The sequence below is a fragment of the Zea mays genome, chromosome 7 (assembly GCF_902167145.1).
Source record: "Zea mays cultivar B73 chromosome 7, Zm-B73-REFERENCE-NAM-5.0, whole genome shotgun sequence".
In the NCBI taxonomy this organism is placed as follows: Eukaryota; Viridiplantae; Streptophyta; class Magnoliopsida; order Poales; family Poaceae; genus Zea; species Zea mays.
The window spans coordinates 175,220,090-175,243,522 of record NC_050102.1 but is presented as its reverse complement, the minus strand read 5'-3'; the positions used below and the strand labels follow the sequence as shown (position 1 = coordinate 175,243,522).

At 41.3% G+C, this 23,433-nt stretch overlaps 1 protein-coding gene and 1 pseudogene across 2 annotated transcripts; one reads left to right on the top strand and one right to left on the bottom strand.

Moving 5' to 3' along the window:
- Positions 1–3: 3 nt before the first annotated feature.
- Positions 4–14,576, bottom strand: LOC541775 (RNA polymerase T phage-like 1). Of its 2 annotated transcripts, none has more exons than XM_008653610.4 (19): positions 13,552–14,552; positions 12,613–12,841; positions 12,396–12,529; positions 11,877–11,943; positions 11,721–11,779; positions 11,268–11,385; positions 10,899–11,012; positions 10,667–10,798; positions 10,155–10,571; positions 9,917–9,967; positions 9,731–9,801; positions 8,672–8,756; positions 7,955–8,107; positions 7,805–7,879; positions 7,116–7,205; positions 6,973–7,020; positions 6,244–6,358; positions 6,010–6,113; positions 4–556 (listed from the first exon to the last, which is right to left on the bottom strand). In XM_008653610.4, exons 2-19 carry the CDS (start codon positions 12,637–12,639, stop codon positions 446–448), a joined length of 1,971 nt encoding a protein of 656 aa, XP_008651832.1. In that variant the 5' UTR covers positions 12,640–12,841; positions 13,552–14,552; the 3' UTR covers positions 4–445.
- LOC103633429 (uncharacterized) lies at positions 3,729–5,020 on the top strand (annotated as a pseudogene).
- Positions 14,577–23,433: the final 8,857 nt, after the last annotated feature.

The window sequence follows — 23,433 nt, the reverse complement described above, 5'->3', positions numbered from 1 at the left end:
ACAACGAGAAAAATACTAGTATATCACTTTATTACTAAATTATATTGTTAAACTACAAAGTATGAAATAATCTCTACTCAGCACCAGCCGACAAACTACCGGTCAGCCGAATTTCTCTCGACAGTACCAAGATCAAGGAAAATAAAAACACTAAAGACAAAAAAAAATTACATAATTACATTTACAGGGATTCTCGTTTAACTTTGATATGGTTCCCACTTTTATTTAGCAAACCTCATTGCCAACTTCAACGCGATAAATGATGCCGATGCATTTGTGAATGCTCAGAGTACCAACTTAGCTTCTGATAACTTCTGCAAAGCCACTCTTCGGGTTATGCTCATGTATGACCTAGCTTTCATCATTCGAGTTGGTAGATCTACACTCAGAACTCAGATATGTCCGGGCAGCAGCGTGTATAATGCAACTGTTAACATTGATTGTGCTAGTTGAAAAAATACGTAGACTCAAGGACTTCCTTCATATCGAAGTCTCCCCTCTCCGGCAACGGTGGGAATTTTAATTTAGGGAAAGATTTCTCAAAGCTCTCCAACAGCTGCATCGAAAATATGTTAGTTAAAAACTGATGGCCTGACACTTGTATATGGGAATAAGTCTAACACCTGAACTTTAAGGGTCGTCTACTTCACCCCTCGTATTCAAACCCACACTTTCCAAACCAGTTGCTTAACCTCCTCAGCTTTGCAAAACAAGATAAATAACTCTCTTGAACAGTTTTAGTTGGCGATTTTATTAACGTGACTTTGATTTAAGTGGCACCAGTTTTGTCTTTTTCAATTCTGTAGTCTAGTATCCAAAATTTATAAAATTTTATACAAAAATCAGTAATTAGATATTATATTTGCCTATTTTTCTAACATTTTAGAAACAACGTAAAAAAAGGTTAAGATTTTTGTCTTATCATAGGATAAATTAAAGCTAGACAATACTATAGCTAAACTACTAATAAAATTATATTTTATAAATGGTCTTTTTCTAATTACTAATAAATCAATTTTACATTTGTTTTTTACAAACACTTACCAAACAGTAATAAAATTATCTCCAATTTTTACAAAACCTTTCTCTTAGCTAAGCTAACATAAAGAAATATTTCTAGAAACTTCCGAGAACCTTGAATCTAGACCCATAATTTACATAAATATTTATGAGAACTTTAATAGGTCTAAATTTTGTTCTCAGAAAATTCTGGAAATGTTTATACAAGTTAATTTAGCTAAGAGAATGTGTTTGTAAAAATTGTAGATCATTTTGTTACTGTTTGCTAAATGTTTTTAAAAAGACAAATAAAAATTAAATTAGTTAGTAATTAGAAAAAAAAACACTTAATTTGCGTAATAAAATAAAAAATTAGTAGTTTAGTTATAATATTATTTAGCTCTAATACAATTTTTAGTCTCAGAAGATAAGAAATGAACTAGAGACAAAAATATTAGGCTTTTTTATGTAGTTTTAAATTTTTATTAATTAAGCTGCTACTCCTAAAGTTTTAGGGAAATTAGGGCAGACATAATGTATAATCATTGATTTTTACGTAAAATATATAAATTTCAGATACTATTAGATGACAGGACTGAAAAAGACAAAAATGATGTCACTTAAATCAGTGTCTCGTCATCAAAACCTATGATGCGCGGATACTTCTCAAAACACATGTACCGGTGTCGGATATCGTATCAGATACAGATACTCCTAGGATACTTCCGGATACGTATCTGGGGCGTATCGGGAATTTCTGTGAATTTAAATAAATAAAAAATGACGGATACTCCTAGGACCTCTCCAACACCTGTGGGATACCTTATATCCCTAGTTTATCCTGCGCGCCGCCAGCCGTCGTCGATCCGTGGCCATCATGTCGTCTGACGCCGCCAATTCTGAGGTCGTGTTTTTGCCGTCGTGAGGTTTGTGGACGTGATCTGCTGCCATCTGCCCTATCTTGCTTCTCAAAGTCTCAAACTCGTCTCGTTCTTCTTAGATCCATGGCCGGCGGCGATTTCTGTAATTGTGTGGCCGGACTCTCTGACTGGTACTTGTCCCATTCTCTGTTCTTGTTAGATCCCATGGCAACGAGTGCATCTACTGGTGCTAGCAGCAGCGAAGGAAGTTTTCCAGTCGCCAATAACCCTGCCATCGCAAGACAAGTCTAGGCTATTGTTGCAAGGTTCCTCCAGATGAGGATGAGAAAAAACCATTGTGGAGGTATGCCAAGATACTTGAAAGAACTGGAAAGGGTTTGGGGGGAAATGTGAGGATTAGGTGTAGACTCTGTAACCATGTTTGGAATGGAAGATATTCTAGAGTTAAAGCACATCTGTTGAAAATTACTGGTTTAGGGGTGAAGTTTTGTCGAGTGGTGACAGTACATGTTCTTGAACAATTGAAAGCTGAAGTTGCTGCAGCCAGTGCTGTTGCTGATAGAACCATGCCTAGAGATATCCCACTTCCAGTTGAGGGCAATGAGAAGAGGAAGAGGAGGGGTGTTTCAGCAATTGAATCTAGCTTCAATTTGGATGTTCGAAGACAGCTTGATGAACTAATAGCTAGAATGTTTTACACTGGTGGTCTGCTTTTTAATCTTGCACGTAACCCATATTTTAGAAAGGCTTTCATGTTTGCTACCAATAACCCAATTGGAGGTTATGTCCCTCCAAGCTACAAGTTGAGAACAACTCTTCTTGTGCAAGAGAGGACACATGTGGAGAGAATGCTGCAGCCCGTGAAGGAAACTTGGAGCTCTAAAGGTGTGAGTATTGTTTCAGATGGATGGTCAGATGCTCAAAGACGCCCACTCTTGAATTTCTTGGCTGTTACAGAAGATGGTCCAATGTTTCTTAGAGAGATCAACACTGAAGGAATATCCAAGACCGAGTATATTGCAGAGAAGATGTTACAGTAATTGATGAGGTTGGGGCACAAAATGGTGTGCAAGTGATCACTGACAACGCTGCCAACTGCAGAGCTGCTGGCATCATAGTTGAGCAGAAGCACCCTCATATTTTTTGGACCCCTTGTGTTGTGCATACTTTGAATCTTGCTTTGAAGAACATATGTGCTTCTAGGGAAATTGAAGATGTGTGTTATACTGAATCCAGTGGATTAGCGAAGTCATTGGAGATGCCAGCATGATTAAAAATTTCATCATGAATCACTCCATGAGGTTGTCTATGTTCAATGAGCAAAGCAATCTGAAATTCCTTGCCATTGCTGACACAAGATTGCCTCTGCTATTGTGATGTTGAAAAGATTTATTGCTATAAAAGATGCTCTTTCAGTGATGGTAGTGAGTGAAAAGTGGAGTGTCTATAGGGAAGATAATCCACGTCAGGCTCAATTTGTAAAGGAGAAGATTGTGAATGATCTGTGGTGGGATAAAGTGCGCTATTTCCTTAGTTTTTACTAAGCCTATCTATACAATGATACGAGCAGCAGATACTGACAAGCCATGCCTCCATTTGATATATTAGATGTGGGACACAATGATAGAGAAGGTGAAGAGTGTAATCTATCGTCATGAAATGAAAGAGACACATGAAGAATCTATCTTTTACTCAGTTGTGCATGACATCTTGGTGAGTCGATGGACAAAAAGCAACACGCCCTTGCACTGCTTGGCACACTCACTAAATCCAAAGTATTACACTGATGCATGGATCAATGAGGTCCCCAACCGACAGGCTCCTCATAATGATGAGGAAATTTCAGAGATGAGAAATACTTGTTTCAGGAGATATTTTTCTGGTGAAGAATTAAAAAAGATTAAGTTGCAGTATGCTAATTTCTCTTTGTTTGGACCTGGATTCAATTCATTTGACTCACTTGAGGATAGAAGGTATATGGAACCAAAAATGTGGTGGAGATTTCATGGCCATTCTGCTCCAGAATTAAAGAAGTTGGCACTTAAATTACTTGGACAGCCAGCATCATCTTCCTGTGCTGAAAGAAATTGGAGTCAATGATTCAAGTCGTCCGACTAATCGCGATTAGTCGGGCTGGTCGGCAATTAGGACACGATTTGCTGGACGACTCGACTAGAAGACCTAGTCGTCCTGGTCGTCGGACTAATCGTCGACTAGGGCGACTAGTCGTCCGAGTTGTGTGTCCTGGTCGTCCCGACTAGGGTTTAGTTATTGGGCCTTTTTTAGCCCATCTACAGTCTAATTTAGAGTACCCTCTCCTCTCCTGTTCTAACCTAGCCGCCAACAGTCTCCACAACCTACACGTCTCCTCTCCTCTCCTCCCTTGGCACCGCCCCTGCAGTCCTGAACTCCTGATTGCAGGCGGCTACACCGGTGGCTACAGCACCCTGTGTCCCCTGCCCCTTCTCCTGCAGTCCTGCTCGCCTGCTGCACTCTCCAACCGACGGTGGCTGCGAACCAGTGACGAGATGAGCACGTCGTCTGAAAGTCCCTCCTGCTCTCCACTTCTCCCCCTAAACCCTAAATAACCCTAAACCCTAAACAATGAAGCAATATGTTAGTTTATTTATCCTAGTTGTTTGTGCTAATTTATATAATGTATACATGTATATTTATATATATACCTATATAAGTATAACTACTAGTCTAGGACGACCAGGGACCGACTAGGGGTACATATGGGCTGATCCATAGTTCATTGAGAAACAGGTTCAATTCTATTTCATTTTATTTGTCATATTCATTATGATCAGTTGGTCACACATGTATGAATTTGGATTCCTAATACAAATCTGCAATTTAAATTGTAGGCTAAATCCTGGGCGTGCTGAGGATTTAGTTTTCACACACCAAAACTTGTGTCTTCTTTCTAGAAAATCTGATGAATACCACTGTGGTCCATCAGCAATGTGGGATGTTGGAGCTGACACTTTCGAAGCTGATTTTGAGGGTGGTGCTGATTTTCTTGAGCAAGCTGATCTATCACTGGATGAGCCAGAACTTGAAGAAAGATTGTTTGAAGATCTTGAGGCATTGGGTTTGACCGAAGATGCAGAATGAAATCTAGTTGTTGTCTCATGTCTGGTCTGTGGTCTCTGGTCTGTTAGAATTAGAACTTGTGTGGTGAACTAGTGATTATTTGCCAGTCTGCTGGTGTAGCGTATCGTTACATATGTTTTTGGCATGCTAGATTCATTTATTTGAGTTCAGATAAATTCTGGAAGAGGAAGTAGATGTTTACTTTAGTCAAAGTTGTTGAACATTAACTTCTAATGCCCTTAAATTGAACTGATCTGCTGTGGTCCATTTCAGCATTTAATTTTATTTATAATATATATTGTGTATCACCATATCAGTATTTTTTGAGAAATGGCGTATCGGGGTATCGGCGTATCCGTATCCCCGTATCAGGGCAACATAGATCAAAACCGCTAGCTAAAACTGTCCAAGCTGAGGGAGTTAAACAACCGATTTTAAAGATGAGGGGTGAAGTAATCCACCATCTAAAGGTCAGGGGTTATGTAAATTTATTTCCTTGTATATGATATTGGACTATTAGTGAAGCACACAAAATATTAAAATAAATGTACTTTCTGCTTAACTCTGCTGCATTACAACAAACTTACAATACCCCAATTATACTAAGTGCTCTAGAATCAAAATTCCATCTCAACTTTAGAAACATAAGAAACAAACCCAGTTACTTGCCAGTTTTGAAGAAAAAAATTGGAAATACTGCAGATAGAGGCTAGGGTTGCAAGTACAGGAAAGAGAACACATTTTGCAAATTTTCTAACAAAGTGATCACTATAAAGCAGAGGGATTGGAAATAAATAACAGCATTCCATGATAGCAAAGTTGGGAACTTAGAATCCTCCTTTCGTTGATTAATTTTTTATTCTTTTCCGGGTTCTCTCTCGCCTGTCCAGGCTGTGATTGTGTTTCTTTTTTTCTTACATTTCTGTATCTATAATACAATACCTCAAAATAATAACAAAAAACAGCACAAAAAATAAAGTTTATCAATTTTCAAACAAATAATTGTAGAACAGCTGGGAGAGATACATACATTTTCCAGAATAGGTGTATCATAGAGTTCCACAAACTTTTCCCGGAGTATTTTATTCATTGTATCAACATCACTGGCATGGGTCCAATATGAATCATGAACTCCTGCATTGGATTTAGGAAAAGTATCAACAATAACTCACTTCTACCATCACATGAGTTACAAAGGGCCTACTAAAACTCTCCAGAACCTATCAAGAAAATGATGTTCTTGAAAATAATGAAAAGCACCAACCTGCAAAATTCAGACCTTGCCTTTTGCAAGCAACAGCAGTCATCATCATATGAGAACCATCAAGAGAATGCACAAAGTTTGGAGGGAAAGCTGTCCTCTGCCGCTTCACCATAACCTGGTTAATTGATTGATTAAGTATACTCCAACGCAAGTACAGTGACACTATAGCAAATAGACCACCACAATTCAATGACCAAACCTCTATGATTTCTAAGTGCCTCTCTGAGTCTCAACTACTCGTTTGATTAGCAGCCCATTTTTTATGTAAAAGGGGAGAGAGATACAATGATGCATAGTACTAGTCCCTTGCCTCTTAAGTTCCCAGGTATACAAACAGAAAGCACTGTTATGAAAAAGAGAAAGTGATCTCCTACCATTAGCTACTAATGGAACATATTCATGAGACAAAATATAGCAACAGATCAGGAGCCAACTAAAGCAGTTGGGCATAACTCAAAAAAGAAATAGGATGAGATACTCCAAAATGCCATTATATCTCCCTGTGTGGTCATAACTCCAGCAAAAGAAGAGAGATGAGGTCACAAAATTTAGATAGCAGAGAACAGGTGCTCTTATGTTACACCTATGTAGGTGGAACTTCCACCTAAGTGTACCATAAGACTTCCAAAGCTCAGTGAGATGCCATCACTATGAACATTTCAATCAGCAGCTAGTAACCAACGCTCAATGATCACTTATTTTAATAAGACAATGCAAAAGGCGGTATACCTTATCCGTCTCCCGCTGAAGGGTCAAAACCTGCAATGACGTTTTAATCTACATACAAGGCAAACATCAATATCAAAGTCAAACTATTTCCTCCCTAGTGTCAAAAGAACAGGAGATCAAGAATATTCTACTGAAACACCTACAAGATGCCTCCCAAGTTTGCGATATGGTTGTACAACTGGGAGCCCAAGAGGAGTCGTCCATCTCACTGGTTCATTTTCACAAGCAATTACCTGTCATGCAAAATAGGTTGGCACAGTTGTATATCAGGAAAACTCCATTACAAACAGCACATATGTTGACCTGTAAAGCAGACCACTAACAGACATCAGAGCTGAATGCTAATTGAGAATGATACACCCAGAGAAATACAAATCCTCAGACAGGTTGTTTTCATTCATTCATGTCTTTTAAGCCTAACTACAGTTCACGACAAATAAGCTGTAGTGCTGTACAGGAGGTTGAGATCTTTATAGTTTTTATTTTGCCTCTGCTAATATTAAAGCTACTCATTTCACTGGTGTATTCTTGGGAAATAAATCAGCAGAATACACACTTACACAGTATGTTACCACAAAAAATCAGCAAGCAAACATTTATAGTCAATGAAAATTAATCTAGGTTTCATATACTGTGCTAAATTGTTTACAATAATAGTAAAAAATAACCCCCAAAAGATTTGCCACAGCCTTCCACAATTGCAGTTAACTGCAAGAAGTCAGATCTCTATGCCTTGACACACTGAAACTGCCAAACATGGTCCTAAAATGGATGCAATACTGCACAGTGTAATAAATATGTCAAAAGAGAAATATCATAATATGTCTGGTACCTTGGCACAGTCACCAAGCCAGTTCATGATACTACGGGCAGCTTGAAACATCTCACCAAGTGCTGTAAGAGTAACCTATCGAGGATAAAAATGATGATTAGACATACAGAACAGAGAATCTAAACGACTTCACTGGATAGGATTTTCCACCTTAGCAGCATAGCATGATGCACCAAACAGTTCGGAGTCATTAGGAATGACCCCCCTCTCCTTTAGTCTTCTTCTTATTTGTTCACGTGCTCCAATATATGTGACACCATACACAGATGTCATCACAGTTTGCTTCACCAATTTTCTGTCCACCTGCATTAGATAAATAAACCACTAAATAAAACAAACAGGTAAAGACTAAACACTACAACTATACCCTTCAATTATGCTCTATAGAGCTAACGAACTTTCTACATGAAGTGAAAACTCCCACAGTTACCAATAAAGAAGTGCCATGCTGGCATGCTGCCAATAGACCTAAATAGATCAGCTGGGTTTTGCATCAATTCCTAAAAGGCGTTACGAACAATATGGTAAATGGTAATCCTCATTCTTCAGGGACAATAGTTAATAAATCTGTTAACTGTTCAAACTTTTAAAAAGGTGTCCCTTAGGAAATATTTTAGCAAGCATGCAACAATAAAAAAATATTCAATTGCAAATTCATAGAATAAATAAAAAAATCGAAGGGTCCTACCGTCCTAGTTGGTTTAGCATGAAGACATTTGTAAATGATATCATGCATCGAGGGTTCCACCTTTACCACCCAAATATGTATAACTTTTTATGCGAATTTTTCAACTCACCTTATTTATCTTATAAGGCAATATGAATAACAACTAAAAATTTAAATAAATGCTGACAAAAAAGCAACACCTGGTCAACTATCAGACGAGCACGAGCTGCATCAGGTTCTACAGAAGGATCTTTTTGTGCATCCATCCTCATAATTTCCATCACCCTGGAACACAATAGATCCATCATTATAAATACAAAATAATACTCCCTCTGTTCCAAAATATAATTCGTTTGACTTTTTTAACCTCAAGTTTGACCACTCGTCTTATCCAAAAAAATATAAAAAATGAAAAAAAAAGCCATATGTAAAGTATATTTGATAATAAACAAAACCACAACGAAATTTTTCGTTTTTCACAATTTTTTTAATAGGACGATTGGTCAAACTTGAGATTGAAAAGGTCAAACGAATTATAAATCGGGACGGAGGGAGTATAACTTAGTGAGTCAATTGCTGCATCAAGATGAAGAAATGGATAGTAAACGATACCCAAACAGGATTTAGATTTAGGGTCCAAAATTTAACAATAGACAACACTGGTAACAAAGACTAAAGAAGCATCACCAACAGTCTTGCAAAGACATAACATACCAACTTTGAACCCATGGGATATTTCGTGACAAAACTTCAGTAATAATAGTCCATAAATTCTAGATGTTGAAAGGGTATTTTCAAAAAGAATGCCAGGTGGAACACCTGGGCACCAGATGACACCAAGCCATCATGCTTTGTAGGACATATCATGTAAGTTCACATGAATTGCCAAGATTGACTCTCAATCAGGAATAATCTGGATATATCTACAAAGTAGTAAAAGCAGCTGGTACCTAGTGTGTTGCTGATCCTCATTAATAACTTCAGACAGGGGTATTAAAACAAATTAACACCTCAATTGTATTTGGTCCTTTCTACTTATAAAGCATTTTACGAAATCAAATGTGGTCACAAGATTATTAAGAACTATTGCGGCAAGTGATTCCCAGCACCCATAAAGACCTCACAGAACAGATGGATGGATATGGGAGAAAGCACCCGTGCAAAATATAGACTGATACATGTTCCCAAAGCACATCAGGCACTACCATGAACAAATTACAGACTTACAATTCAAAATACAATTGACACAAAATACATACCTGTTAGCTATTCCGGTGTAAACATCTGCAGGCTTTTCTCCAGCGACTAAGTTAACAGCAATGGCTCCCAACTAGGAAAAATAACAAAAAAGGTCACTTAACAACAAAAAATAGGTAGCTAGTTACCCATAGCAATGACAAAAGATATCAACGAGAACAGCTAAATCTATTCAGGTATGAACTAACCTTATCCTTTCCAAGTGCCGCATAGTGTTGCAGACCATTACAAGAGCCATCCTAAAATATTAAAAAAAGTCGATAGAAAATTCAAATTGGGTTACATTTCCTGATCAACATTTCAAAGATAAAACATATATTGAGTGTGTCAGTACAGTGATATTTTATATGTGGAAAAGTAATTCTAAATATAATTGCTCTTAAAAATTGAGAAGGAAAATGATTTGATCACACAGAATATCAATACCTGGTGCACAGGAATATGTGAGATTGTTGTTTCTGGAGACGAGCTTCTTAAAGCTTCAGTGAGATTCATGCATACTGCCAGGCACTGGAATGGATCTTCAGCCCCAAGCCACCATCGTCTGCCTTCTAAAGGCCTATCAGCAGAATCAAATATTTCCTCCAAATGATTCTCAGCAAATGCAATCCGGCCATCATATGACAACTTATCAACACCAGCAGCATACAAATTTGCAAGGTGTATCTTCAGCCAACGCAATCCTGACTTGCCAAGTGGCCGACCTTCAGCAAACTCTAGAACCCCTCGACAAAGATCTGAACCCAAATGGTTCAGATAAGGGTGCATTGGATAAGCCCGACCTCTAAAATCAAGGTTGTGTGGATAGTAAAATCCCTCTTCATCCTTCATTTTTCTAGCAACCTGTGATGAATATGTATCCTTTAGATGAATGAGACAGTAAAAGATCGAATAAACTGTGGCACCACAATGGATAGCAAGACCCCTTAGTCTCTTACAGCAAGTTTGAGTTCAACATCACATCTCTGAGAATGCCTTTCACTGTTCTTCTTCTTGGCTGCCCTCAAGTGCCATTTCCAGTTCTTTAGCAAGGTTTCATCTTCAGTGTCAGGCTTCTCCGGTACAGGAACCTGAGTATATGAAACATTTCAGTTTAGATCCATACTATAGTCTACCATCATCGAATCAAGCCACGGGCACAATTTCATGAAAAAACAAATGACAACTCACATCAGTACGATCAACCAAGTCAGCAAGCCGGCCACCATTTGACCAGATTCTGTCAACAATGCTAAGAACTCTTTTGTTAACCCTCCACTTCGTGCTCCCAAGAGTATTCAAGGCCTGAAACCAACAGGACATCAGGCAATGAAATTTGAGGAATACATGTTCTTGCATAAATTATTGAATTTAATGTACCACATGGTTCAAACAAATTGTTTATTTGAGATGGTCAATACAATTCAAAGCCCCAAGTCTAGCTCTACCATCCCATGATGTGGACTCAAAATCCCGTCGTTGTTACAGATAAAAATATTTAAGAAGGTATTCTATACAATATTCATCGAATCTGCACAAGTCAGAAACAAAAAAAAATACCTCAAAAACAAATTGCATCTGTTCCCTTGGAGCTCTTTTAACAGCGTCCCTCTGTTGCCGAGCACCATGGGTGCGCATTACATATGATGGTAAAAAGAGGTGTGCTCCTTTGTCATATCTGTAACAAGTTTTAGGGGTACCAAACAATTAGTTGACAGATTAACATTGCAAAAACTATAAGCATTATGTTACTAAAAAATAAGAATAACTTCAATACTTATCCAGAAATGCAAAGTGACAGAAGTAATAGTCTGATCAAACAGAATCTATTAGCATAAACAAGGATCAGACGCTGAACTAAAATAAAGGTGGCTGTCCTTCCAATTACTCCCATAAATAACATTATATAACTAATAATACAAGAAAAATCAAAGTTCCAAACAATAAACGATGTCCAATTTGTATGATGCATCATATGACAACCAATAAAGAAAATAGGCAACAAATACAAACCCTGTCCAACAGATTGGGGGAATCAACATAGGCATGTACGGAATGACCATGTGCTTTGCCTGTTCAAAAGAAACATGCCCAGGTAACCAAGGAATGCAACATTAGGCGAAAAGCATTCCAATATAAATTGAGGTTTGTGTAAGAGGGTCAACTAACTGTTCTATCCAAGCCTTGCCGGACCAGTGGATCACACTTGATCACACCATATCTGCGACTACTCTTCCTGTTAAAATAAAAATAGATGATAATATAGGTTAGGCAAAATAACAAACAACATTCAGGGAAAAAATACTAATCTAGTTATCTTTACAACTTAGTTGGCTGTATATTTGTCAGTACAGCTCTAGAATCGCATGAGAAATAGTTCAAATTAGTATATCACCAGCATTTAGCTGCAGTATGTCCTAAGGTATAATGATCTTTAATTGCCTTTCAGCGTATGTATGCTATGTATATAGTTTCTAAAAAGTGAGAAAAAATACTTTAATAAAAAGCACATGGAAGCATACATGCAATTAAATAAACCTTCAACTTTTCCCTATAGTTCTCTAATCAAAGAATTCCCGGCTAATAAAACCTGGGAGTTAATCCAATGGCAGAAGTTTTTTAGATGAACTATAGATGTAGCATCGAGAATCAATTTTGTAGCAAAGGAAGGTAAGGTAACACTATTACTGCTGTTCTTTCACCATTGTTCTCATTTCATGTCTGAAAGCAGGACGGATGTCAGGCAGACCATCTGATGATTGGCTTGCTGGTGGTTGTATATGTGCTGTTCCAATAAAAAGATCAATCAAACGACTACCGACCTGAGAACAGCAAATGATAATAGGAAATGTCAAAAGTCAAAATAAGCGATGGGCTGAAAACAACACAAAGTCAAATATCTAACATAGGATTCAGACTTTTGCATGAGCATCTTGACCCCACGGCCTGGATTTATCTTGATTCTTCACTATGTTCCTGACTTGCCGTAACTTTTGCTTTTTCATTAGGTCGGTGACTTTCTTTCTTAGACGCTGTTGTTCTATAGCAATGTTTGTGTCACCAGCTTCTTCTTCATTTTCCATCTCTTTGTTGTTTTTCTTCCTTGTCTTCTCCAGAAATCTGTTAATTCGAACCTAGAGAAAGATGAAAAAACAATAATATACCATGGCTTGTTAGCATCTGACACCATGACACAACATGTTGTCATCAAAATAGGTTATGCATTAAAGGCAACTTAATAAAGACTTGACACCTAACTATTTTATTCGAACCAAATAAAATGTAACGAGGTAAGAAATATGAGAAACGCATAATATTTATGGCACCTTCAAAGACATAGGGAAGTGATTAGAAACTCATACTTAGACAACAGAGTTCAAACAAAGAACATGAAATTAATAAAATTGCCTCAAACTTAACACTTAACAGGTTGAGCTCAAACAGAAAGCACCATTGAATTATTGCCCTACCAATATAAATGTAATAGTTCCTACCCTTAAATTACTCCAAGAAGTTAGATTTTATATCTCATAAGAGAGGTTTGTCTGTCAATTATGATTGACAAAGTTCATCTATGGCAGATATAAACATTCTTTGATTAAAATAATATCATTCAGGTTATTTTTTCTTCGCAATGATGCATAACCATAGAATTCTTCCCTGAAACAATAAATAGTTAACTGAGAGAAGAACAGATATATTATTATTAGGTCCCCATTTAAAGTTATTCGGTCTACTAATTCATTATATTAATTTGTTCATGGACTTCACATTACTAACAAGTAACAACAAGAAGCACTGATTCCCTGAGTCAAGAAGCATCTCCAAGCAACAATTCACACACCTCGTGTTCAATTGCCTCGCCAATCTGGCACGCGGCCTGGATGACTCGAACACTGCCGTCCCCACTGCCCGTCATGAGCAACCCCATGAGCTTGTGCATGGTGATGACAGCCATCATGTCCGCAGGGAGCATACTGAAAAATGGACCGTGCGAGGCCCGGGACCCGGGGTCTGCCACAAGTTCTTGCTCAGTGGCGATCTGATCCCGCAACGGCTCGAACCAGCCAAGAAAGAGCGACTTGACGTAGGGTAGGTTAGGGGCGAGCTTCTGCTCGCACATGTCCGCGAGAAGCTCACGGTACTCGTTGGCGGCCTGCTCCCACGCCTCCGTCTCGATGCGGATTTGTCGCCGGCGAAGGGAGGTGTACCTGTGGTATGTCATCCCGTGCTCCGCCGCCAACACTTCCGCATGCCGCCCGCGCCCACTTCTCCTATGCCGGCTACGGTGGTCCCGCCCGGGTGCCTGATGCTCCTCTGCCACCGCCTGAGGTTGAGGCAGATTCGGACTCGGCTGCGCCCGGACGATCTCCTCTATCGCGTGGTGCAGCTCCTCGGCATCCTCCGAGGACACAGCCTCCGCGGCGGCGGAGGATGAGAACCATCGCGGCTCCTGCTGCCACGGGGGCAAGAGTGACGGCGGAAGGAGACCGGAGGCCGTAGTGGGGAAGTGGCGCTCGAGAGGAGGAGCGTGCGTGGCGGTGGCGCGCTGGAGTGGGGAGGAGGAGAGGAGGGCGGAGGCGAGGCGGCGGGTGGGGAGACGGCGCCACATGACGGGCTAGGGTTGAGGGTTTAGAGACGGAAGCTGAGTTTCTATGCGGCCGCCGGTGCCTCGCTCGAAAACGGCGACAGAGGCTGGGCCGTGGGTAAAGGCTGCAAAGGAACGTAGGGCCGCGATGGATGCAGACGAACCAAGGAACGGGTAGGATTGTCGCTTCGTCGCTGGTACAGGCCCGTTCATTTCCAATGCTAAATTTTAGCACATATGACATTGAATGTTGGATGCTAGTTAAAAATCTCTATATACTAACTATTAAGAGAATGGTGTAGACCGCTCCCGCCTCCCTACGCCTGCCTGCCCGCCCGCCCGCCCGCCCGCCGCAAACGCCACGACCCGCCCGACCGCCGCGAACGACGCCTCCCCTCCCCTAAAACCAGCCCCCGCCCGTCGCCGAGAAACACACGACCGTGTCCCCGCCTGCCCCCGCGTCGTGCCCCCGCGCCCGTCCCCACGAATGATGCCCCTGCGCTCGCCCCGCGATGCAATCCCCACCCCCGGCGCCCGCCCATCGCACGCACTTGCTACGTAGCCATGAGGAGAGTGAGGGAGGAGTCAAGGGAGCAGGGAGCGGTGGCAGCTTGAGAGATCGACGGCCACGACGGCGAGGCGGGGACCAACATCGTCTTCACGCTCCTGCTCGCCTTCCTCCTCCTACTCCTCTTCAACGACGGCCACCACCTCACCACCATTGTAGTTGTAGGAAGCGAAGGTGGATCCGGCGCCGTCTGCCCCGCCCCCATGATGCAAATCTCCCCCGCCCCCGCCCACGTCCCCATCTTCGTTGCATTTCCGCAATGGCGTCGGGCTCCTCTCGCTCCCAAATCGACCAGGTAAAACCCTAACCCTAGCACCAGGCTGCATTCCTGATGTAGCTGAGGTGCCCGATCTTTCGGCGAGTAGAGATAATTCCGATTTGGCGGAAGATGACCCTTGCGATCCGACTACGACGAGCAAGCCCGAGGCGCCAATGCAATCGCTGAACCAACTCCCTGTGGTTACCGACCTTGCTGATGCGAGATCGGCCTGATCACGAAGATTGTTTCCTGTGCGCAATCGAAGAACGAACAAGAAAAAGATGCGAGCAATCTAATCTATTACTCGAGGGTGGAGTTCTGAATACACGAAGACAGCGCAGATTTACGCGTGTTCGAGAGTAGCTAAAGCTAACGTAAAACAAAACTCGAAAATAAAGGAGGCGCAACTCCTGGATAAATAGAGGGGGCGCAGCCCCTAGGGCGGCCAACCCTAGGTCGTCCACTATGGGTCGCAGTTGGGCTGGTCGTCTATTCTTCTGGACCCTCATTCTTCAGTAGCATGACGAAGTTAAGATCTTTGGCACGGGCCCGAGTGATTGGCCCAGCCAATGAAGGAAGTGGCGCTTGATGTGGAGGTGCTGCTGGTGTAGTCGTACTCATAGTGATGTCCTCATCATCCTCCCCTTCTTGAAGTGAAGTCGTCCTCGACGACAACTCCTCATCCTCGGCCATATATGGTTTCAAATCTGCAACATTAAAACTAGTGGAAACACCAAATTCCGCAGGCAGGTCAAGGATATAAGCATTATCATTAATCTTTGTTAGCACCTTAAAAGGACCAACAGCACGAGGCATTAATTTAGAACGACGCAAAGTAGGAAACTGATCCTTTCTCAAGTGCAACCAAACCATATCACCTGGCTCAAAAGTAACATGTTTTCTTCCTTTACTACCAGCAACCTGATTTTTTTGCATTAGTAGCAGCAATGTTCTGTTTCGTTTGTTCATGTATGGTAATCATTTGTTCAACATGTGCAGCAGCATCTACATGTGGGGCGTTCGCAGCATTAAGTGAAATCAAATCAATAGGTGCCCTAGGGATGTAACCATAAACAATCTGGAAAGGGCACATCTTTGTAGAAGAATGTGTGGCATGATTGTAAGCAAATTCAACATGAGGCAAGCAATCCTCCCAACGTCTCAAATTCTTGTCTAAAACAGCCCTAAGCATGGTAGATAAAGTTCTATTTACTACCTCAGTTTGTCCATCAGTCTGAGGGTGACAAGTAGTGCTAAACAACAATTTAGTTCCCAATTTATTCCAAAGATATCTCCAAAAATGGCTTAGAAACTTAGCATCGCGATCAGAGACTATTGTTTTTGGAATATCATGTAAACGTATAATTTCTCTAAAGAACAATTCAGCAACAATGCTAGCATCATCAGTTTTATGACAAGGTATAAAGTGAGCCATTTTAGAGAATCTATCAACAACCACAAAAATACTATCTCTCCCCTTCTTAGTTCTAGGCAAGCCCAAAACAAAGTCCATAGAGATATCAAGCCAAGGAGAAGAAGGGACAGGCAAAGGCATATACAAAACCATGGTTGTTCAACCGTGACTTAGCTTTCTGACAAGTAGTGCAGCGTGCAACAAGGCGCTCAACATCAGCGCGCATCCGAGGCCAAAAGAAGTGGGCAGCCAACACCTCATGCGTTTTGTAGACGCCAAAATGCCCCATGAGACCGCCTCCATGCGCCTCCTGTAACAACAAAAGACGAACCGAGCTAGCTGGAACACACAGCTTGTTAGCGCGAAACAGGAACCCATCCTGTATGTGAAATTTGCCCCATGGTATCCCATTAATACAATGGCCGAAAGCATCTTTAAAATCAGCATCGTCAACATATTGATCCTTCACAGTGTCCAAACCAAAGATTTTAAAATCTAATTGTGACAGCATGGTATAGCGACGAGACAAAGCATCAGCAATAACATGGTCCTTCCCGTTCTTGTGTTTAATAATGTAAGGAAAGGACTCAATGAATTCGACCCATTTAGCATGACGACGGTTCAGATTTATTTAGGTACGAATATGTTTTAAAGCCTCATGATCAGAATGAATTATGAACTCACGATGCCAAAGATAGTGCTGCCATGTATGCAAATTGCGCACTAAAGCGTAAAGCTCCTTATCATAAGTAGAATATTTCAGACTAGCACCGCTTAATTTTTCACTAAAATAAGCAACTGGTTTTCCTTCTTGTAACAAAACAGCACCTAGCCCAATACCGCTAACATCGCATTCAAGCTCAAAAACTTTATTAAAATCAGGCAATTGCAAGAGGGGAGCTTGGGTTAACTTATCTTTCAAAGTGCTGAACGCTACCTCCTGCGAATCACTCCAAGCAAACGGCACATCTTTCTTTGTAAGCTCATGTAGAGGCGCTGCAATGGAACTAAAATCACGAACAAATCTGCGGTAGAAACCGGCAAGTCCAATAAAGCTCCGAATTTGTGTGACCGTCGTTGGTGTAGGCCACTCCCGAATGGCAGCAATCTTGCTGCTATCCACCTCAATGCCCTGCGGAGTAACCACATAACCAAGAAACGAGACACGTTGCGTGCAAAATGTGCACTTTTCCATGTTACCAAACAAGCGAGCAGCACGCAAAGCATCAAAAACAGCACGCAAATGTTCTAAATGCTCCTCTATAGACTTGTTGTAAATAAGGATATCATCGAAATAAACAACAACAAACAAACCTATTAAGGCCCTAGAACTTCGTTCATTAAACGCATAAAGGTGCTGGGAGCATTAGTCAATCCAAATGGCATAACCAACCATTCATATAAACCAAATTTCGTTTGAAAAGCCATTTTCCATTCATCACCGAGTTTCATTCTAATCTGATGGTAACCGCTACGCAAATCAACCTTAGAGAAAATAACGGCACCACTAAGCTCATCTAACATATCATCAAGGCGTGGAATAGGATATCGATAACGAACTGTGATGTTATTAATAGCACGACAATCTACGCACATACGCCATGATCCATCTTTCTTTGGGACGAGTAAAACAGGAACCGAGCAAGGGCTAAGAGACTCATGAATGTAACCTTTATCAAGCAGCGTCTACACCTGGCGCTGGATCTCCTTCGTCTCATCTGGATTTGTACGGTACGGGGCGCGGTTCGGAAGAGAAGCGCCAGGGATGAGATCGATCTGATGCTCAATGCCACGGAGGGGAGGAAGACCCGGTGGTAAGTCCGTAGGATAAACATCAGCATACTCCTGCAGAAGGTTAACAATAGCAGGGGGTATATCCAAAGACGGTGCATCATCAAGCGGAACAAGCATGCGCGAGCATACAAGTGCATAACAGGGCATACGAGCTTCATGGAGATCATCAAAATCAGCACGTGTAGCAAGTAAAATAGGAGAGTGCAACTTGATTTTAGATTTAATAGGTGCGGCTGATGTCGATTTGACTTGTTGTACAGTTTTAGCAGCCCTAGTAAGATCATCTTTCAAAATTTGGCCAGGGGTCATTGGATGTATAATTATTTTTTGGCCTTTAAACATGAAAGAATAATGATTTGAACGACCATGATGTAAACTATCAGTATCATATTGCCAAGGTCGACCTAATAACAAAGAGCATGCTTCCATAGGAATAACATCGCAATCAACATAATCTGAATAAGAACCCAACGAAAAGGGGACACATACCGAACGTGTTACCTTTATTTTACCACCATCATTAAGTCATTGAATGTGATACGGATGTGGATGTGTGCGAGTGGGCAAGGATAATTTCTCTACCAATGCTGTACTTGCCAAATTGTTGCAGCTGCCACTATCGATGATGATGTGAATCGACTGTTCGTGCACAACGCCCTTGGTATGGAATAGAGTGTGTCGCTGATTTTTTTCGGCCTGGGCAACCTGTGTGATGAGAACACGCTGCACAACAAGACTCTCATACCTATCGGCGTCGATGGGATCAACATGGACTTCCTCATTTTTCTGCATGGTTAGTGGTAATCATAGCATGACTAGTTTCCTCAGAATCACTGGCTGAAGAGTACTCACCATTGTCACGTATAAGCAAGGTACGCTTGTTTGGGCAGTCCCGAATCATGTGCCCAAACCCTCTGCAACGATGGCACTAAATATTCCGTGTACGTCCTGTGGAAGAAGCGGCGCCTTTGGCAGGGGGCGCCACTGGCTTGGTCGTCCCTGTGCGCGATGTAGTGCTAGGCGTAGAAGGTGTAGGGCTGGAAGGAGTTGAGCTGTGTGTCGGACCCCGACCTGCAAAAGAGTTAGTATATGTCTTTGATCGTCGTCCCTGCACTTCACGTTCAGCTTTGCAAGCATATTCAAACAATGTGATTATATCAAAATAATCCTTATAATCAAGTATATCCTGAATTTCCCTGTTCAAACCACCACGAAAACGCGCCATAGCAGCGTCATCCGACTCAACCAAACCACAACGAAGCATACTCTTTTTGTAACTCCTGGTAATATTCCTCAACAGATTGTGAACCTTGTTGAAAACGCTGCATTTTGTTAAGCAAATCACGAGCATAATAGGAAGGAACAAATATGTGGCGCATGACAGTTTTTAATTGGGTCCAAGTAGTGACACTGTTAATGGGAAGTTTTTGTTTATACTCACGCCACCAAATTAAAGCAAAATCAGTAAATTCACTAATGACAGCCTTCACTTGGCTATTAGCAGGAATATCATGGCATGAAAATTTCTGTTCTACCTCCAATTCCCAATCAAGATATGCAGCAGGATCATATTTACCATTAAAAGATGGAATTTTAAATTTAATATTAGAAAATAAGTCATTAGGGGGATGACGAACCACACGGCGTGCACGACCACGACGATCTGCATCGTCCTGCTCAGTGTCACCGCCGTATTCCTACTCCATCTTTGTGGTCAACGCATCAAGGCGTGCCAGGATGGTGTCGAGTGTGGTGCGAGTCGCCGTTTGAGTAAGGTCAAGTTGGTTGAAACGCTCGGTCGTCGAAGTGACCGTTGAATCAAGTCGTTCATGCATCGTCCTAATGTCAGCAGCAAGTCCATCAACTTGTTCCCTTACTTCCTGCAACTGGGCATCCACCATGTCGTGTGCTTCTGCCATAGTTAGCGCAAACACCAAAACACCAAAAGGAGAAAAAAAACCTGACGACAACAGGGGAATGGTGGTGACAACTTGCTCGCTCAATGGAATGCTGTTATCAAGTTCTTATACGTTCTTACCAAGCCACAGTGGTGAACTGCAATCAACAGGTGGAACTGATGAAAGATTGGATGAGCGATTGCGTGGAGAAACAGAAACCTGCTCGTCGTAGAAATATGTGGAGTTCTGGGTAGGCTGCACTCAAGTCAAGGATTAGCACGATCAAACAATAATGCAAAGTTGAATTATAGTGCAAAACACGAAACTATATTGCTGTCCACAGGTGCAAAGGACGGATGGAACTAGCAGAATGGCAGTACCGTAAATATTGTACTAGTGATGCCAAAAAGGCACTAGTAGGAATCACAAGTGATTTTGTTTTTCTTTTTTTATGATTTTTTTGATATTTTTCTCAGCACAAGAAGCAACAAAATAGGAGCTACACGAAGTTTCACCTAAAACAGAGTTCAGATGTGGTCTACAAAAAATCAGGAAGTTCTCTGAAAAGCGTGCGAGAACTTTGACGAATTTTTTTCTTTATTTTCCTGAATTTTTTTGACAATTTTGTCGAAACCCAAACAGACCGTAGGTGAGTTTGTCCGGCCTCAGAATGGTGTTAACTAGCTCCTGTAAAAATTTCAGAGTTTTTGGACAACCGAGCGAAAAGTTATGCTCGGTTTAAGGAAGGTACCTCAAGTTATGTGTAAACCGACCGAGAAGAGACAACCGCTTTGTTTCCTTTCCCTATTTTTTTGTTTGTTCTCTGGTTCTATCCTTTCTCTTTCTTTTTGTTTTTTTTCTTTTCTTTTTTTGTTTTTGTTTTTTTTACGTAACCGAAGGAGAAAAACAAGGAAGCGGCGTTGACTCGGTTTGTGGCGTTGAATCGGTTTGATGTAACCGAAGGAGAGAAACATGGAAGATGGTTGCGACGCGCTAGGGTTTGATGTAACCGAAGGAGAAAAACAAGGAAGATGGTTGTAGTGCGCTAGGGTTTGATGTAACCGAAGGAGAAAAACAAGGAAGAAGGATGGTGAGAAAAAACACAATGCGACCAGCAACAAATGACGCGAAAGCACACAAATTCAACAATGTAGATTATTGAAAGAAGATGCGAGGCTCAAAAGAGTGCTGGTATAAGGTCTAACCTGAATTTTTATGTGGTTTTGTGGACTGTAGGAGAAAAAAAACACTCGATAAACTCACCGATCAACCTGGAAATCTGATACCAATTGATGTAGCTGAGGTGCCTGATCTTTCGGCGAGTAGAGATAATTCCGATTTGGCGGAAGATGATCCTTGCGATCCGACTACGACGAGCAAGCCCGAGGTGCCAATGCAATCGCTGAACCAACTCCCTGTGGTTACCGACCTTGCTGATGCGAGATCGGCCTGATCACGAAGATCGTTTCCTGTGCGCAATCGAAGAATGAACAAGAAAAAGATGCGAGCAATCTAATCTATTACTCGAGGGTGGAGTTCTGAATACACGAAGACAGTGCAGATTTGCGCGTGTTCGAGAGTAGCTAAAGCTAACGTAAAACAAAACTCGAAAATAAAGGAGGCACAACTCCCGGATAAATAGAGGGGGCGCAGCCCCTAGGGGCGGCCAACCCTAGGTCGTCCACTATGGGCCGCAGTTGGGCTGGTCGTCTATTCTTCTGGGCCCTCATTCTTCAGTAGCATGACGAAGTTAATATCTCTGGCACGGGCCCGAGTGATTGGCCCAGCTAATGAAGGAAGTGGCGCTTGATGTGGAGGTGCTGCTGGTGTAGTCGTACTCATAGTGATGTCCTCATCAATTCCCCTCCCTACATCCGAGCCCTAACTCCTCCTTGTGGTCTTTCCCCTCCGTAGTTCTTCCTGGACAAGAAGTAGTTGCCCTTATCGTGCAAGGACGACTAGCTGCGACTCGGGTTGCATACTCACATCATAGCCCCAACGGTGCCGAGGGGTCCATTGACGGGTACCTCGTCCGGTCTCCTTCTACATGTGCCATAGTGGTGGCCTCGATGTCTCCAACAACCTCGCTAAGAGGTGAGGATGCAGGCGTCAGGCGGAGCATGTTAGCCACAATGGGCGTTGATGCTGTTGCCTCTGCTCGGCTACTGCCGGCCAGATAGACTAACAAAACCACAGATCCAAATATTTTGGGTACAACCTTATTGTTGTTTTGTTGACCAACTATAGAAAGAAAATCTAAAACTTTCCATGTTGTATTGATTTTGTAGGAAATCCAACAGTAATACCAAAGGTTACATGAGATGTACGTTTGTTGGTGAGAATTATGGTTGGTAACTTGTACTTCTCTCAGATCGAAAACTTAATGTTTCAAGTACTGCAATATAAGTACTTCCTTACATTTTAAGAACCATGACACTGTTTGTTCCCTGGTGCTAAAACACAATATTCTATTATAGCTCTATAGGTGACACTGCGGTGATGAACTTTTGGATCTGTGTTGATGAACCACATCGCTATTCAAGAAAAGCTGCAAAACTCTATATAGGTAACAAAAATTGACAACAGAGGTGTGTATATTCATTTGAGAACAATTTTGGACTTCTGAATTTTGAGTGTTTACATGATGAGATGGCGGTGAACAAAAAACAGTGTAAACGTAACTAGCATGTAAACGTACCTACCATATGTCAATCTTATGAAGAACCATATAGAGTATGAGTTCAAAACTGTGTAGATTCATAAAAGTTTATTAGTTTAAATACAACAAGGCGAGTAAGATAGAGGTTTTAGCCTTTTAGGATTTATTCACAGTTAGTGTGGAAGTGTTTAGAAATCAGTTGTATGATTCCTTTTATATTCAGACTTCACTCCAGAAACAAGTAATATGTATTAGTCTTCTCTCTTTATAGGTTACTATCAATTATCTGTTGGTAAATTTGGGAAAGATTTATGTAGACATAGTTGGAGTGGTTGATCATGGTTGTGGATCTGTCCAAATGGCATGTGTGATCGCAGAGAAGGATGCAGAAAAGACTAATAAATCATCTGACGGGGAATACACATATGTGAAGGAACTATACCTAAAAGTAACCACATATAATCTTTGTGCTCACTGGTCAGTGCAACAAATTATTCAACTTTGCATGATTATTGTTGTTTTGAAAATTTCTTCTTTATTAACCTT

Coding starts and splice junctions, on each gene's coding strand:
- LOC541775 (XM_008653610.4), bottom strand. CDS start 12,639: ATGCTCATGCAAAAGTCTGAATCCTAT. Junction 10,572..10,666: donor ATGTTGAACTCAAACTTGCT/GTAAGAGACTAA, acceptor TATTCATCACAG/GTTGCTAGAAAAATGAAGGA. Junction 9,968..10,154: donor CACATATTCCTGTGCACCAG/GTATTGATATTC, acceptor TTAATATTTTAG/GATGGCTCTTGTAATGGTCT.